The sequence below is a fragment of the Pygoscelis adeliae genome, unplaced genomic scaffold, assembly GCF_000699105.1.
Source record: "Pygoscelis adeliae isolate BGI_AS28 unplaced genomic scaffold, ASM69910v1 Scaffold21, whole genome shotgun sequence".
Lineage (NCBI taxonomy): Eukaryota > Metazoa > Chordata > Aves > Sphenisciformes > Spheniscidae > Pygoscelis > Pygoscelis adeliae.
Window position 1 is genome coordinate 8,135,141 of NW_008824243.1, and position 17,924 is coordinate 8,153,064.

General features: G+C 41.6%; 1 protein-coding gene across 2 annotated transcripts in view; it reads right to left on the reverse strand.

Annotated features, from left to right (window-relative positions):
- MCTP2 (multiple C2 domains, transmembrane 2) overlaps positions 1 to 17,924 on the reverse strand; it is a 110,630-nt gene that overhangs the window by 78,620 nt on the left and 14,086 nt on the right. For both annotated transcript variants that reach the window (XM_009335173.1, XM_009335172.1), the window contains exons 4-7: positions 9,229 to 9,371; positions 8,357 to 8,433; positions 7,065 to 7,176; positions 4,995 to 5,030 (exon numbers count right to left, since the gene is read on the reverse strand). In XM_009335173.1, coding sequence (XP_009333448.1) covers positions 4,995 to 5,030; positions 7,065 to 7,176; positions 8,357 to 8,433; positions 9,229 to 9,371 — 368 coding nt within the window. The remainder of the gene's footprint in view (positions 1 to 4,994; positions 5,031 to 7,064; positions 7,177 to 8,356; positions 8,434 to 9,228; positions 9,372 to 17,924) is intronic.

The window sequence follows — 17,924 nt, forward strand, 5'->3', positions numbered from 1 at the left end:
CTCTTTTCAGCTGTGCTCCCAGACTGGATGCCACGTCCTTCAGACCTCTGCTGCTATATTTTCCTGTAAACTCTCTGCAGTCAGCCAGCTCACACTCTGGCTACGTCCCAGACCAAAGTAAAGGTGCCTTGCAGAGGTACAGAAAAGTTGGCTGAAGCTAGGGATCAGGCTATAGGGCTGGAAATTAGGAAACATATGCTTTATGGTGAAAGTTGGCACACGTCCCAAGCACAAGACATTGGACAAGTTTGCTTATTCCTTCCTGCCCTCCCATTACTTCTGAAATCAAGACAGTCTTAAGAACAGAACTTGAGGGGCTGTCTCCAGACAGAGCTCTGATTTTGGCTGGGCTCTGGGTGCAAATAACCGTGATAGCATGAAGGTCACCTTTGTGAGCAGTTCACTGCTGTGAAATGGATAACAACTTGAAGGAAAAGCATCCATCCAACAAGCCAGACAGAAAGAAAATAGTAAGCACAAGAATATCCAGAAAGCTTTACTCTTAAAAAAATAAACTAGATATTTTTAAAGTCTAGGAGCCCATGTTTAGCGCAGATTTAGGGACTGTGCAACATCAGGTAAGTAATGGGTAATCTTTTCTGAAGCAAAAGTATGGCCTGGTCATAGAGCAGGACCCTGCCACGTGAGGAACAGAAGATGGTTCTTCTCCCTGCTGCTTAGAAAGAACATTTCCCCAGAAAACATCCCACGTCTCTGAACAGAAAAATTAAAAATCAGTGCTCACAATACCATTCTCAGAATCTGGTTTCCGGTTTCAAAATGAATATAAAAGCTTTGCACACCAACTTTTGATTTTTTGTTATTTTCTGGTTTAAAGAAGAAAGCTGGACAAGAATGAGCAGGTGGGCCATATTCTGCCTTCACAGAGGCAAAAACAGGAGACGAGCAAGAATGCCAGAGCTTTGGAGGGGAAAGAACCAGCTCATTGACCCGGCTTCACAGAATCCTTTGGGAACTTGAGTCTCCCTGCTAACACCATTTGTATATAATCTCCCTCTATAGGCACCCAGCGAATCCCCTCTGGTGCATCAGGGCTGCTTTCAAATCTGTCTCTTTCTGACACACACATACATGCCCCAAGTTCAAACTTGTTTTTGAAGCAATAAAGAGATGCAGAGAAATTGTACATTTAAATGACATGGCGAGGTGGCCAAGTGTGAAGCAAACCCATCTCTCACATCTTTCATTTAAAAGGATGAGACAGGACAACAGAAAGCCTGCTGCAATCCCTGTGAAGAGGTCAACATCGAAACTGGGCCACGTAATTTGCCATTTGAGAAAACAACAACACGCAAATGGGAAGACTCTTTGGACCTCTGCTCATTAGGCAGGGAAACCATTTTGCAGAGGCAGTCTCCCCCTGGGAAAGAGGACAGGGCAGCAAGAAAGGCAAGTGAACCGACACGAGATTGCCGCCACGATGCGTGACCCTGTGGCAAGCAAGTCCCTCCACTCCGTGAAACACTCGGAGAGCGCCGCTGCCCACGGGGTATTGTGGGAGAAAGCCAAATACAATGAGGCAGGCAAAAATGAAACCTAACAGCCCACGCAGAATAAAAGGAGAGCGAGGTATTTTCCCCTGCGATGAGACGCCGAGGAGTGCTTGGGTCCGGTCAGCCTTTCAGCCAATTTATTCAATCAGCTTAGGCTATCAAGGTGGCAATTGCGTCGCTTTTGTTTCAGGATTGAACTGCTGCGGGTCAATCCACCCCAAGCAAACCTGTTTACTTGCTTCATAGATGTTCAACACTTAAAGGTTAGTCAGCTGTACAAATGCTGGAAATAGCACGCAGGGCACTCAAGGTGAGACTCAAGCCACCCGGGACAAACAAGGCTACTGAGCATCAGCGTGTTGGGCTCCAGGAGAGATAGCTACAAACTCCCCCTGCACCCCAGATAGCCCCAGAAAGAAAAACAGAAAAGAGGGGAGAGCTTGCCAACACACAGATACGAGTGCATATATTAATACTGCCTAATAGTATCTTCTTCCCTTTGCAATGCTACCCTCCATGAGAAAAAGAAGAAAGCTGTACACTCTTGGAGACAGCTCCCACAGAGGACAATGCTGTTCTCAGCTCCCGTGAAAAATGAGGGATCTGCATGTGCTGCCCATGTCTTGGGAATCTGCACAAGTGTGTGATGATTCCCTTCTAGCAGCAGTGAAAAATATATACTGTGTAATCAACAGATAGCTAAGTCATCCTGTTCAACACCTCTTGCACCAAAATGATTTAAAAGACAATATTCAGTTGCTGAAATCCTTCCTGCATACTGTTTGTAATGACTGTGAGACAACCATAGCTAGACAGGAGACCTTGTACTGCTGCTGTTTTCATTGTTGTCTGACATGTAGCTTTTTCTCCTAAAAGCGAGTGAGCTCAGAGAACACACGTGAAGAGTGCACGGCATCCACAACCGCCCACGTGAACCCCTTCGCCAGTCTGACATGGGGTTGCATCAGGTATTAATGGCATCGAACAGGGGTACTAACCATTTGGGGTGAATTTGGGAAGCCAGCAAGAATCCCGTGACTGATGTGACAAGACTCATTTAGGACACTGCTGTGCCAAATTTGCACTAAGATAACATAAAATGGCCAAATTAGAGTATAACCAGATTTCTTTTATATAGGCAACACAGATTAAAAAAAAGCTGTGAAAGTTATATTCATTTTGTCCATCCTTAAAATAAGTAGTTTTCCCTGTATTTGTAGAAGAAGAAAAACTAAACATTACAATACAGGTCAGCTATAGTTCAGCACAAAAAAAACCCAGGAAAACCATTTCAAATAGAAAACTTTTATTTGTCTAAACCTACAGAGATGAAATTTAGATCTGTCTCAGTTCTGCTGCTCAAACAGAAAGTATATGGCCTTTTTGTCCCACAACAACCAGAGTCAGCTCAGTAGCCAAAAAAGAGACGAGTGTCTGTATCTGTTACAGAGCTCTCTCCATTTTCCCTGCCCCCCTCATTCCTGTATCTTTATCTCGTCCAGCAACATTGTTTTCTACCCCATCATACTCTCTGGCTATTCTTCCATAACCTCTTGCGCCTTCCCTAGACACCTATATTCCCCATGCACACAATTTTTCTTTCTAGCCTTTATGTTCTGCCACAAACTGCTAGTACTGCTTCCACAGACCAGAGTTTCCTAACTAAAGATGGTTATTGATGTACAGTACTAGTGTTTTAGTGCAGTAGCAGAATCAATAAACTAGGAAATACTGCTTTGTCAGATTTTTCCAGCGCATGCTGGGAAATATTTTTACTGCCTTTGGATGGTCACAGAGCTTTTCTTTAGAGATCACACTGGAGCATGAACTGTCTTCCCTAGGAAGAACTGAAGCTCTCCTACCCTCTAGTGACTGGAACAGAATAGAGCACAGGGTTGCAGCTCTGTTTTTTTTTTCCTCCTTCCTCTTTTAAACAATACTTTCACTTCTAACTCAGTACCATGCTTCAGCATCTCTTAATTTTATTTAAAAAGATGCTAAGGCACAAGCCAGAGTCTTGAGAACTGAACGAGCTGCCGGTATGGCTTACAGTTAAAGGTCCAAAAACCTGTACGTAAAAAAAAATTATTCAAAATGCAACGAGATATAGGGCGTAACCAAAAAAAGAATTCCAGCGACAGCAACCAAGACAGAAGTTTGGCTATTCTGGACAAAAAGGACCAGAGTTTAAAAACCTGGCTCCCTTTCCCAGGACGCAAAGCCAACCAGCGTCAAGAGACAGCTGTGTGTGCATGCGTGAGAAAAAGGGGAATCAAGCTACACTGATTGAGTGAGGGCACAGTAATTTCCAGAGCTTTAGTTAAAAACTAAAGTGCTGAGCTCTTCAATTATTCCATCACTTTCTGTCATACAGCATTCAGGGATGCCTGGCGGCTCTCTGCGCCGAGCACTGCGGGAAGGGCTGCGTTATCCCTGGAACCGGGGCTCGCCAAGCTGCCGTCCAGCTCCAAGGGCTGTACTTTGCACTTCTTCTATTGACAAAAATATACTTGCTGGCACAATACCTGAGAGGGTTGGCTCCTCACATCGCGCATCGCAGTTGTAATGAATAAAACGAGAGGAGGTTAATTATTCAATTTATTTAGGCACAAACCAATAGTTATATAGGGAAAATATCAAGATGCATATGTGTTCTCGTAAGAGCCAAATTCTGCTTTTTAGAAAGTTAGACTGTATAGCTCTCAAGCTGGGTACTGGGGCCTGCAGTTTCTATATCATTGTTATTTACTCAATGGCAAATTAAAGCTTTACAGAACAAATAAAAAGCCACAGTCTGTCTCCCGAACAAGTTAAAATCTAATGCAAGAATGAGACGGTACAGGAATAGAAAAGTAGTGGAAGCCTGCAGGGATACTACAGAAGACCAAGGAAAGCAAGTTACGTAGATATGTAGCAACACACAAATCTTGGAAATTCTGTTACACTGCTGGTAATGAAAACTGCCTGCTCGGTCTCCATCCCAAGAACAAAAGGAATTTCAAAAACCCACAGGAGCGACCAGAAGAAATGCTGCCTCAAAAGTCTTCCCATGGCGAGAGGCAACCCAAACGGTTAGACTGGGATCCAGGAGACCCGTGTTCAACGCCAGTACCAACTACCGGCAACCTTTTGGGTGTCCTTAAACAACTCAAATCCTCCACAGCTCCTTTTTTTTGGTTGAATTTACATCCATTTCCTTAGTACAGACTGTTTTTCTCTCTTTCTACAGCTCTTTGCTGAATGGGGTCTTACTCTCGCTTGCCTCTACATGCTACCATAGCACTTACAATAAGAAAACAGCAGCAATTTCTCATCACATCGGAAAAAATCAAAAAAGCGAAGGGTATCACAGCCACCACATTAAGACAGGTTGCACCTATACTTCAGAGTTTTCCTATGTTTACTCCTTCTGTTTCAGAGGAGGGCACAGATTTTGGGAGGGGACTTTTTTTTTTTAAGAGAAAAAAAAATATGGATTACCTTGGATGAGGTTCGCTTCTTCCGACTTGGCCATCTCTATCCATGGGTCCCCACCACCGTACCAAAGAGAACCCAGAGAGAGGAAACAGAAGCAGTAAAATGGAGAAAGTGTTTAGTAGCATAATTCAAACAGCAGCTTGTCAAATGTATTAGAAAAGCTTATTACTAAGTAGGGTGCTGGATCTATGGCTGCATTCATCTACCTCCCCTCCCTCATGGAACACAGCAATCAAACTCAAAATACCTGCATTGTACCAAAAAAAAAAGAGGAAATTAAAAAAAGTAATCAAGAATAAAAAGTGGAAGGACCCAGAGCCATTAGTAAGAAACATGGCTTATACTTTTGGTGCCATCTGGTTCTACAGTAAGCTAATTTAAAAAGGAAAAAAAAAAATTGTCTTGCTGTTAAGTGCTAATGTGGACAGAGCCATTTCACTATTCTGATTCCACTGGAAATGGCTGAGCAATTTGCATTTGAAATATGAGGGCTTAAAACATCATCTTTAAAAAAAAATTACAGTGTGCACCAACTCTTCTATCATCTGCACTCTGAATGTTAACTAAGCACCCAAGAGTACCAAAAGCTGCTACTTTAAACCAATGTATTTTCTGTCTCACTGGCTAGGTCCACTTTAGCCCATGCCTTCCCAAAAATGCCAGAAGTGGTCCTGAGGTTCTTTTGGCTAAACTGCTTTTCTGCTAAAGAAACTTTATGTCTTTGCTTCACCCCTTCCTGCCATCCAGTGACATGTGTGCCAACAGCAACACCCTCCTGTACAAGTTAGAGGGGGAATTCACATCCCAGATCAAGGCCATCTCATAGTATAGATATATAAACATAACAACAGTGTTTTGAATGTTGTCATTAAGCTTTTAAATAATCACATATTGAGGTAGAAATAGCTCTACAATTATCTTAATATTAATTGAGATTTTACAATTCTCAAAAAGGCAATTTATTGAATTATTTGAAAAATAAATAATGAATGGCAGATGTCCCACATTAGCTTTTTCTTATTTTGCTTTCTAACCCCTTGAAACATTTCTATAAATAATCCCATTCAGACTGGAATTCCATACCTATAATTCAATAATGTGCTGTAAACAGCAACTTTCATACTAGACTATATAGAAGACTTGTAGGAATATTTTCTCTTTACATATGTATTACACACATTTAATATGTGTAATATTGGTTAGCTCTATATGTGTAGCTCTGGTTTTCAAGCCAGTCCAAGTAAACGCCTGATCTTGGCTTTTCCCCATCCCTCGCTGGCCAGGGGCAGGATGAGTTCACCAACACAGGTATGCTCCACGCACTGTGTAAAACACCCGTAGGAATCTTAAAAGATGAAAACAACAGCAAACACACGTGCAGGGCCTGAAATTTAAAAACTATCAGCTTCAGTTGTGGTGTTCCCCGTTTCTGCCCAGGTTCTTCTGGGTTTCTAGCATCGCTAAATGCATCATATTTCAGCATCAGGAGCCAAGTTCAACTGAACTCATCGAGAAACTCTCAGTGGCCAAATCGGGGTTTTTACAAGCAATCTCTTCCTCTCAGCCAGTGTGCTCCTCCGCAGGATTGGTGCAGTTTAAGTCTTAACATCAAATCTCTGCTTTTAGATTTCACATGGATATATTTTTCCATTGTCATAGGAGGAGGGAAAAAAAAAAAAAAAAAAAATAACAATTTTTTTTTAAAGTGTTAAACTCCTAGGTGGAAATCAGAAAATAGTATGCTCTGGAATAGCAATCACAGCAGGTATGGTTCATACATTCACTTCAGCAACCTGCACGTCGCAGTAACAGATACCACACCCCTGATAGGCGGAGGGCACTGCACAGTGCACGTCACAGCTACGAGACAGAACCATCCAGCTACAGATGTCTACGCAACTTTTACCCAGTTAAACATGTGGCTTTTTTTAAAGTTATGATCTATCTCGATTTCAATATTGAATCTTGGAGGATGAAAATAAAGGTGGCATTTCCAAGTAAAGCAGATCAGGCCAGCTCTTCTCCCCACACACACACATTCCAGCTATAAATTTGATTTCCTAAGCCACTTACATTTCTCTTGATGTCTTCTTGCTTGACTGCTAGACTCAAGTTTAATACAATAACTCCCATGTCATCTTCTAAACTGTTGGGATCTTCCAGTTTTAAAACCTGTTCAATAGTTCTACAAGCAAAAAAAGATGATGTGCATTGATTGACTCCAGTTAACTCGAGTTCATTATTAAAGGTCACACTGAGCTGTGCAAATTTCAGCTTCTGGTCTGAAATTCCCAATACTGAGTTTAAATGTTAAAACAGGAAACCTGGAGGGCTCCTCCTTAGTTCTGACAAAATACACCCCCCTTTTAATAATGCAGCGTGGTGTTTATATAGCATTGCTTAATACTCATAACTCTCCATATGCGGATACACGCCGAATTAAGTTACTACCACCTCCACTTCACAGGGAACAAGAGTGACAGGGAAACCCATCCAAGTGAATTTTCAAACATTAATGGCTGGGATTTGACTCCAGAGATATTTATTCTGCCTTACCTCTGCCTGCGTTTAATCTACCCCTGTGACTCAGTTCCCTCTCTGAAAACGGGAATGCTGGTATTTACCTGGTGGCACTACCTCTCATATAAATTCATTAATGTTTCAGAAATTCAGATACAACAGCCATGGGAGCTATAATACACCCGCACAGGGAGAACTCATTTTCTCCAAGAAAAAAGTCGCACAGCGAGGGAGTATAAAAGAGAGAACTAAAACTTGAATTCCTGGCTTCCAGCTCCACATTGAGACCAAGCAGCAGCAGCAGACAAAAGGCGCAGGGCTTGCCTCCGCACTAAATCAGGGCCAGATGAGCTGCCGCGGGGACGGATGGCTGCGGGGGGAGGCTGGAAACGGGGCGCTCGCAGCCAGCCGGGCAAACCGCTCCCCAGCCCAATTATATACAGAAAAAGGCACCCCGCGCTACGTGGGGCTAAGAAGGGGTCTCAACTTTCTCCCCCCTTTCTTCTTCCACCTCCGTAAATTATTCTGGTGTAGCTCTCCCTAAACAATGCTGCATATAGAAATTCTTATTCTTCCTAGACATGAAAAGGAAAGGGCACCTTCTGCAGAACTGGGCTCATCCGGGTTGGATCTGAATCCTGTAATTAACGCTGGATAAAAACATGCGTGCACAGGATTTATCCCATGAGATTTCTTTTTTTTTTTTTTAATGTGCTCCCCACCCTTCCATCAAAATAAGTTTTCATGAATAGACAAATTCCAAGCTAGAGCAAAAGCATTTCGTTATTTTCCTATGTTCCTCAATTAAGCTGCATTAATAACCTTTAATGAAACAAATGTATTACCTATTGAGTTCAAGTCCAGCGAGTGCTACAAATGCCGAACCCATGAAGTCTGAAGAGGTTAAATCTCGATCGTACACCTGGTAGCAAAATAAAATAAATATTGATAATTTTCACATCATAAGCCAGTTTTATCCCGGCCAATAAAAGAACAGATATTTTGAGCCCTTTCAGTTCAATTTCGTATTTGAAAGATCAAAGCTTAGATATAATTCAGGGATAATTTTCCATCTCCCTGCTTTAATTTGTATTTTTAACTAAATATTTAAACAGCATTTTGAAAGTATCTTCTTAATATTGTGTAAACAGAGACATGTGTGCTGCTATGGATTGTGCCTGTTCCTTTATGCTCTGCGCGATAGCATAATGAAATGCTGCACAAAAATCAGGTATTTCTGGCTACAGATGTTTTAGCAATTAGTGCTCGCAACTGGTAGCTTGCAGTTCTGGTAACTGTAACGTTACTCATAATGAGAAAAGGCTTTGCTACTTGTCACGGCTGCATCCCAGGTAATAATTCTGTTCAACCCAGCCAAATTACACTCTTAAAATGTGCTTATGAAACCGCTTGTTGGTTTCACTGAGTTTGCGCAAGCATGGTAAGAGCGAGCAGAATTTAGCTCCATAGCTTTAATCATATCCAGTCAAGGAGTTTTATTTCAACTTGGGTTTTTGCAGACGGAAAGCAAAACACGCGAGTAAAATCTGGAACAGACATATGTGCATTTTAATTTGAAATTGCTGAAACTCTTAAACCGGATTGTGTTTTACGTTACGCTGCTACAGTGAATAAAAATCAATACGTTTCTAAAGTTGAAAATAATTGCTTAAAAAAATATTGCCCCATCTTTCAAAAATCTAAAACCAAAACTTACCTTGATCCAGAGTTTTTGATTGAGGGTCTGTACAGGCAGCACAACAGTTTCATCCCAAACTGGGTTGAGGTTTTTGTAGACTACCTTACTTTTGTATAGAGTTTTCCCATTCAGTTTAAACTTCACATACGGGTCGCTTGTACCTGTGATAATTAATAAAAAATAGATTAGCATGCCTCCCCCTAACCCCACAACCTTAAATTAGATATTCATAAAACAACAAACAATAATAAACGGTAATGACTTATTTTATATATACATGCATATACTTAATTACCTATATAAAAATTGCTAGTTCATACAGGAAATCTATAGAACAGAACCAGAAAGTTGTTTGAAAGCAGGCAACAAAAATTCTTCATAGTTTGCTTGATCTCTGCTGTGTTTTTCTTAAAGAACGTTAATTATTCTTTAGTAACTTAGTTAACATTTTAATTAGGGAAAAGAGAAGCAGGGATGAAGGACTATTTACAGGCCAACTAACACCACAGGCAGTGGAAGAGAGAAAATGTGATCCTGTGACTTATGAATACATAAAAAGACCAAAACTCAAAAGCATCGTAACTTGGGATAGGAGCTGCAAGGAAACCAGTAACAATAGCTAAAACGCTCATCAGGATTTCATCATTGGTGTCACTTGCCAATACACTTAAAACCAAATTTGAAGTTCCAGTGAAAAAATACTGACATTATTCACCCGTTCAGGATAAAAACCACACACAGAATAGACTCTGTAAAGACAAACAAACAATATTCAGGTTACACATTTTTTAATCCAAGTGGCACAATTTGCCACGGCAATAATGTCCCATATTTTTATGGAGCAGATGTCCATGGACAGAGCGTAAGGCTTGTGCCACTCGGCAGCAATAGAAAGACTTGCAGCTGTCAAAGGAAAACAGAAGAGGGAATCAACTTTTTATTATTATTAAACCGGTGGCATCTGCACTAACACCAACCACCGTGCAAGACACCATACAAAAGGGGGAACAAAGTGCATGAAGGCTTTAACTAGATGGTTGATTTAGTAATGCACACAGGGTTCGCAAAAAAAATCATCTCACAAGCTGCAAATAAGGGAAAGAATAAAATTTGGGTGTAGCAGCATATACAATTAACTGATCCCAGGTGCCATTCATCTGTCATAGTCAATATTGTCTGTATTATACCTTATGTTTGGAATTAAGCTTCCCTCCTAACAGTTCAATTTCATTAGAAGAATAACAGCTAACGCGATGGTTCTGGCTGCCCCCCGGCTTGCAGTGTGGGCTGCCGGCAGGAAAAGACCAGCTCCTACACCAGACTTCACATTCAGAAATAATCTGAACCCGTCCTCCCTGGTTCCCACCGAGATAGTGGCCAACAAACACGTGGCAGTTCAGGATAACCCAGCCTAAGACCAATACTTGGTCTTGTCAGTAGTTTGGTGAAACGGCGAGGATGGGAAAAATCCCTATTTAAGCATCCGAAGCCCTGATCAGTGTTATGTGAAGACAGACTTAGACTCAAGAAAAAATAGCTATGTGTTAGCATCTATTTGGAATTACACAGTACTGTAAACAACTGTGCTCCTGGGACATAGACTTATTTTTAAGAATTATAGAACGTTTTTATTCTGTTTTAATTTCAAAAGGGAAGAGTAAAGCCCTGGCCAATTCTGCATATAAAGGGTGTTTCATTGACAGAATGAAATTATCAGTTGGTTTTCAACTACTGCCTACAGTTGATCCTTTTCCTAAATAGTAATTGTTGAAATCAACCCCTTTTTGTGAAAAAAGCTGCAAACTTAAAAAGAATTTTCCTTTCCTGCTCCTCTAAGAGAGAATAATAAGGGCCCGATCCAAAGCCAGGGAAGTCAGAGGGCAGCTTCTTATTGTTTTCAATGGGTTAGGACTAGACCTTTCCCTAGAATACTTCTCAGAACTACTATTATACTCTTATATAAAATGTACAGCTTAAAACCAGCACACTTTCCACAAGTGGGAACACGCAGATAAATCGTAGTCCCACAGTGTGGGCAGTAGCCCTCAGAGGATGCAGAAGTTAATAACAGCATTGAGCTCTTTGGTGTTAGTTTCTTCCAGCCCATTTAAAAAGAAAATAAATAAAAAAAAAGAACTGGCTTTTATTTACAGGATAAGCAGGAGCAAGCTGCATTATTAAAAATAACAATAGTAGTAATAATAATGTCCACCACCTCTTCTGTGCATGAAATAGCAACTGGCCAAGACAAGGAAAGCAACTGATGAAACGAAAGCATGAAGAGGGCAATGGAGGCAGGTGGCCTATGGCCATAACCCAACTGCTTTTGGCACAGAAAACCCATGAACGAGGGCAAAACCTGAAAAGAGAGAGAAAGAAGAGACAGAGAAAGCAAACAGCCAGCAAGCTCAATATCTGCAAGTATAAAACTCCAAGTCTTTTCTCCGAGGATGGGAAGCAAGACGACTGTAGCTAAGTAAGCATCCCAATCGCATTATTGCTCTGAAAGCTTTCCATGTTGTTATACAGTAAAGGAAAATAAAAGAGGGGGAAGGGCTGCCCAGCACCGCTCATGTGAGCCAGGCTTTAGCAATCATTCGCATATCTGTATAAAAAAGAATGCCTCTATATTTACATGAATTTATATCTATTTTATATATAAAAACATATATATGCATATAAAAGGAAGGTATAGGTATATAAAAATATAGATATTTATATAAAATATAAAAAACAGTGAGGGGGAAAAAAGCTATAATAAAAAGAGGCCTTTAATTAAAAAAGATTGCCACTCTGGGATCAGGCCTTCATGCTTGTCAGCTTACTCTCAAAATAAACATCTCAAACCGAGGCCTCAGTGGTGTCACTTACTCCGGCAAGGCACACTGGGTAATCCCTCACTATCTTGACAGCTACATAATGTTCAAACTGTTTCACGGGTGAACGGCGGCACTTGCGCGAAAGAAAATATTAATGCCAGGAATTAATAGAAAAAGGGATGATGGTTTACAAAAGCCAAACAAGGAAAAGGTGTCAAGTTAGTGCTGGTGTTAATTGTTAGGGAAAATAATTGCGGAGGGGCATGGGTTTCGGTGGCGCTCGCCTGTCTGGCTGTCAGAGGGGTAACATCTCAACTAGGCAGGCGGGGGAAAGGGGTCGGCGGCACAGGATCATACAAATGACGGGCTGACACCTCCACGCCGGCAAACAGATGGACTTTCACCTCCGCAGCGGGAGCTGGCGTGCACCGGGGCTCGGTGGCATTTGGTCGGGTGGACCTAGATGGCCAGGAGAGAATTGATGGGGCTGCATATGGCACCACAGCCCCTTTTGGGGCTTTCAAGGCTTCCCCCAAGTTGCTCCCGGGATGTTGATGAAGCTCCTGTACCTCCCTGGGTCAGCATGCCCATTTCTGTTTCCCTTTAAGATGCCCCAGATTGGGTCCAGGTGATCAAGATAGGTTAAAAAGGAGACAGGGAATGACAAATAAGCCAGGTGGACAAGCCCCAGCTGACGGGACAAACAGCACAGACTGCAAATTATTAACTGCAATTGAATTCAAGGCTTGAAGCCCTCTGGTTTCAAGATTGGAAAGATGTCTGGATCTATTAAAAGCTATTTATTAGAGACAATCTACAATCTAGCCAGAAAAGCATAACTTTTCAAAAAGCACCTAGTGATTTTAGAGATGAACTGGGCTAGAAAAGGATATATTTTCCATAATTTTCCTATAACATGACAGGCACCCAATAATTTTCTGAAGAAGCCAGGCCATTAAAAAAAAGTAAAATAAAGCTTTTCAGCAGCCATTTCTTAGTGAAGGCAACCAAGTCAACTTTTAAGCACATGCACCCAGGCTCTTCTGCAATGCAAGGTCTGAACCTGTTCATCTCTGTCACATCAGCTGTAACCACGTCTCAACAGAGTAACGCAAGGAGACTGATTCTTCTTGAAATCAGTTGAGAATTTAGCCCGAGAAACACACTTCTCTGGTGGGAAAGCAAGGTGTGATGCTTTGAGGTTAACTTAAATGTTACGCAATGACAAGAAGGTTCTCACACAGTAAAATATATGGACAAAATATATAAAACCAACAGGATCATCTGCTTCTCAGCCTAAAACAAACCCAGTAAGAGTAAAAAGAAAGGATGACCTCTAAAAAAGTCATTCCATCAGTTAGACCCATTTTCTCATTAGAGAAAGAACATGCATCTCAATTGTGATGCTCCCTTGAATTCATTTCCGTAATATCTATTTCACTTCTATTTTCTTTCACTAATACTAAAAGCAATGAGGGCAGGCAGACCAAACATCAGCTAAAATCTGAGCAAGCTTCAGTGAGCAAAAGTTGCCGGGACACAGCAGCAGGACAGGGTTTAGTAGCCCAAGAAACTGTTAACAGTGTTTTTAAATGGATACTGCTGCCCTCTAGCAGCTACCGAGAGATGGATCACATCAACTGGCTTTAATACTACTACACACTTGCTTCATAATTCGGAAAAAAAAAACCAAAACCAGAAGACCCGATATAATTTCAAGCCACAGACTATTTTATAGGAGTAAACTTACTGGAAATGTAGCACATGAAACAAGTCTCGTTACATAAATAAATAAAAAAGTTACCACCAAGTTGCCTTAAAATCCAGGGGGGGAATAAATCAAAGAACAGTGTGAAATATAACCTAGAACATCTTAAGTTTTGATTAAAAACCTAAACTTTAATCTGAAGAAGGAAATGAAGGATTTATTTTATATGCACGTAAAGAATAAATTTCTTAAAATCTTCCTAGAAATAGAATTACTGAAGTTATTTACAACAAGGAGTAAGAGACACTTTAAAATGGAACACACACTTTTCTTTTTAAGTGGAAAACCACTATATTCTTGTAGCGAAATAGCTGAGATCAAGGTTTAAAGGGGAAATAAAAAAAGTATTCTGCTGGCAGGAAATTCAGGTAATTTTGGAAAGTTTTGTGCCCAGCTAGTTTTACATGGCCAGACAGAAGTGAAACATTGCTTGGAAACAAGCATCATCAATAGGTTCCAAGGGAAAATAAACCAACAAACAAGAAAAAAAAAAAAAAAAACACCACAACAAAAACCAATAAACCAAAGAGACCAGAGAACTGTGAAGAATGCAAACAAACCCACAGTTGATGGGGAAAAAAAGCCTGAACTGAACATTAGTAGAACGAAAGAAGCAGAGGCAGGATGTTCCATGCAAGACACTCAAATAATGTTTTTTTTTAAAAAAAAAAAAAGCTAAAATAAGCAAACCAAGAAAAACCCCAAGACCCTACCAAAACACCATTAGTCCAATCGAACATCGTATTCCCAGTCAGGACTCAGGTACGAACGCACAGGAGGGCACGAGGATAAGGCAGAAGCCAATTCTACATTACTAGCCAGCACTGAGGACCTTTGGTGTAAATAGTTGCATCTTCTTATATTCTCAGTCTTTGGCCTTATAAAAACCTCCTTACAGAGGTCCCAGAAAGAACCAGTATGAGCTGTTAATGCAGGCAGCTGCCCCCAAGAGCCAACTCTGACAACTGATAGAGCTTGATCCGTTTAAGAAACCTGTTATCTAAATTACAACTACCTACAAAAGAAGAGTCAGAGTATTCTCTGGGCCCTACATATTCTCTTGCAGTGCTGCCATCCCTGTATTTCTTAATCTAACATTAATTTACCAAAGGTGGCTAGACACATATTGGATTCATTGCTTTTGTTTTAACTTAATTGCGCATTCATTTCCCACGGCCAGTGCAGGAGGGAGCCTCGCAGGGATCACCGTGTATAAGGGTGAAGTTTCAGCCTCACACATGGCACTTCCAGAAACCGGGCTTGGCGCACACAAATGCTCACAGCGCAAGCCGCTGTACGCAGAGCTACACGGGATCCAGAAAACATCAAAATAAGTACCCGGCACCGCTCAAATTCTTAGCGTTTGTAAATTAGCCATGATTACGCCTTTCAAAAAGAAGTGTGAAAAGTTGCCTAATACATCTCAATAATTAATAAATCTGAAGGACTAATGATCTAATTGCAAATACCCTGAAAACAGAGAAAGTCTAAATTAATCAGCGTGTTTGCAGGGAGCGATTCAGCCTAATTGCTCTGAGCATTTGCTTTCCGAACAATGGACTTGCTCTAAGCTGACAAATGCCCGTTGCAGCACAAACACATCCCTTCCTCCAGCACTCTGGTATCAGCATGGACCTGGGCACCGGATAGCCCAGAGCGATGAGTGGTGGGCTGCTGCAGGTTTCTTACTGCTTAAAGTTAAAAGTACGTGTTATTCTGTCCTATTTTATTTTGTCCTTGGGGACCGAGCTTTGACACGGCTCGCAGTGATGTTAGGAGCTGCCCATGCAGCTGACCAGCACGGCCTCTCTGCCAGCTCCAGGAGCCCATCGGGACCCTCTGGCAGCGGGTGGTGTTAGATGTGAGGGCAGATGATGATGTGCCCTGGACGGGTGAGGCAGGATGCACCCAGAAAGGTGACAGCACTTTCTGTACTCCTGCAACCCACCCTGCTCCTTTCACACGTTCAGCTGTACCACGAGAGGAAAGAAATGAGAGCAAAACCAAAAAGTGCAGCAACAGGAAGCAACAAGGGAAACCTGAAAGAAAGAAACGGGGCACAAAGGTCCTGTAAAAATCTATAAAACACAAGACCATGTGGAAAAGAGGGACACAAAATTCAGGCTGGAGCAATGCAGCTGAGAGGGAAAAAAAGAAAAAAAAAAAAAAAGACGGCAACCACAGCCACTCACCAGCTGACATCACATCCGAGAAACATATTTCTTGTAACCACAATGTTTAACAGATGAAAAAAATATACTCAAACCTTGAAAGTACACGATTTGGAAACAGGAGGGGCTTCTCACCCTTACAGGCACTCAAAACCCAGTTTCTTTTTTTTCTTACAGCAGTAAGGCTGTGTTTGTCAACTGAAGGAAGGTAACACTTCCTTATAGCTGTTGGCATCACATTGCTGCTCGGTGTCACAGCATCACCCTTGTGCAAAGGTGACTCATACAAGCAGCAAAGTGCACAATCGGAGCACCTCAGAGCCATAAGGGAGCAGGACACTTCAGATTTCATTAGACTGACTCAAATGAACATCAGGCATCACCCTGCCCTATGACAGTGAACCAGCAAGTAGAAACAGGCTCCAGCATCTCCCAGTTCAAAGCACGTGGAGCTGGAAGTTGCGAGCTTCACAAAAGCAAGGCTCAACGAGGCCGTAAAACCGCTAAAGGTGCAACAAAGTGATAACAGTTAGAGCACTGGTGATTAAGATTGCTTAATATTTTTTTAAGCCAAATAAGATATAATTATTTCTGTTTTCTGCAGAACTACCAGTACTCCATGAATGTTTAACTAATAAAATGCATTTCTGCTTTCTTACTACTTGCAGTATTAAAACTACATAGATCAGAAACTCCTCACCATCACCACGATATATCATGTCATCTATTAACAGTAATACAAAACAAAGTACACAAACCCCCAACTTTTAGCACTGTGTAGGTACACACACAGATCTATAACCTTCAGTGTTTGGTTCATCAATTACAAGAACTATAAATAAGGGAGGACCCATGCACCGTCTAGCATTAGGCACCAAACATACACGCAGGTGACGTGAACGCCTGCCAAGCGCACCTTACCATCTGCTTCAGCAGTTTCTAATGTATGACTGAGTTAGACCGTATCGTGAAAAGCAAATAAATCAGACTCCAAGCAAACTGACGACCAGCGGGTTACACCTCTGCCATCCTGCACCCCCAAGAGGGGACACACTGCAATTTCAACCCAGAGAGAGATTTTTAGGAGCCTCTCCCCTTTCCACCAGAACCAAGATCCTAACAGCACTCTGCTTCCTTGGCTGGAGTACATACATTGGGTGTTGCTGTATGGAGACTTTTTCTTTCCCTTCTTAAAAAAAAAAGGGATAAGAGGAGAAGGAAATGCTGCAATTCTGATTTTTCTCCTACATTGCTTATGCACTTTACAGGAAGCAACAGGGAGCACATGCAGCTGAGCCAGACTTGTGGGCTGATGCACTGCACCCTCTCTACAGAGAGCAGGTACAAGGAGAGGAGCTACAGAAAGTCAGGGACTGGAGAGACAACAGACAGACAAAAAACAACGCAGGAGGCAAAAGGTGAAAAGCAGGAAAGAACAGAGGTTAACAGGGATAATATTATGAAGGAGAGGGGGGAAGAGTAATAAAAATCTGGTAAAGTGAAAGAGAAATTTAAATCACACCAAAGGGAACACATCCTAGAAAGAACAGTACACAGTGAGTCAAAAAGTCTAGAAAAATACCTGGAAAGTTTGGGAAAAAGTAAAGTCACATGTTGGTCTTATAGCCTGCAGTTATCTGCAGAACTACTGCTCACCTTTCCTCGGCCAAGTGTAATTAATTCCTACTTGATAACTGTTAAGCATATAATGAACAAATTCAGGGAGAGCCCTGAGAACTTGCTGAGTAGAACCAGGAGCTTCCAGCAACAGCTGTTTCCAACAGCAGAAATATTTCTCCTTTGTCACACACCTTAAGACTTATTTTTATATACTTACCTACACAGACAGAGATATACCTCTTCCGCTGGGACAAAACACGGGCGGAAGGAAAGACTGAACGCCCGTACCAGAGACCTTACTCTGTCCGCTCGAATTTCAGCCACGTCTTGTTCATC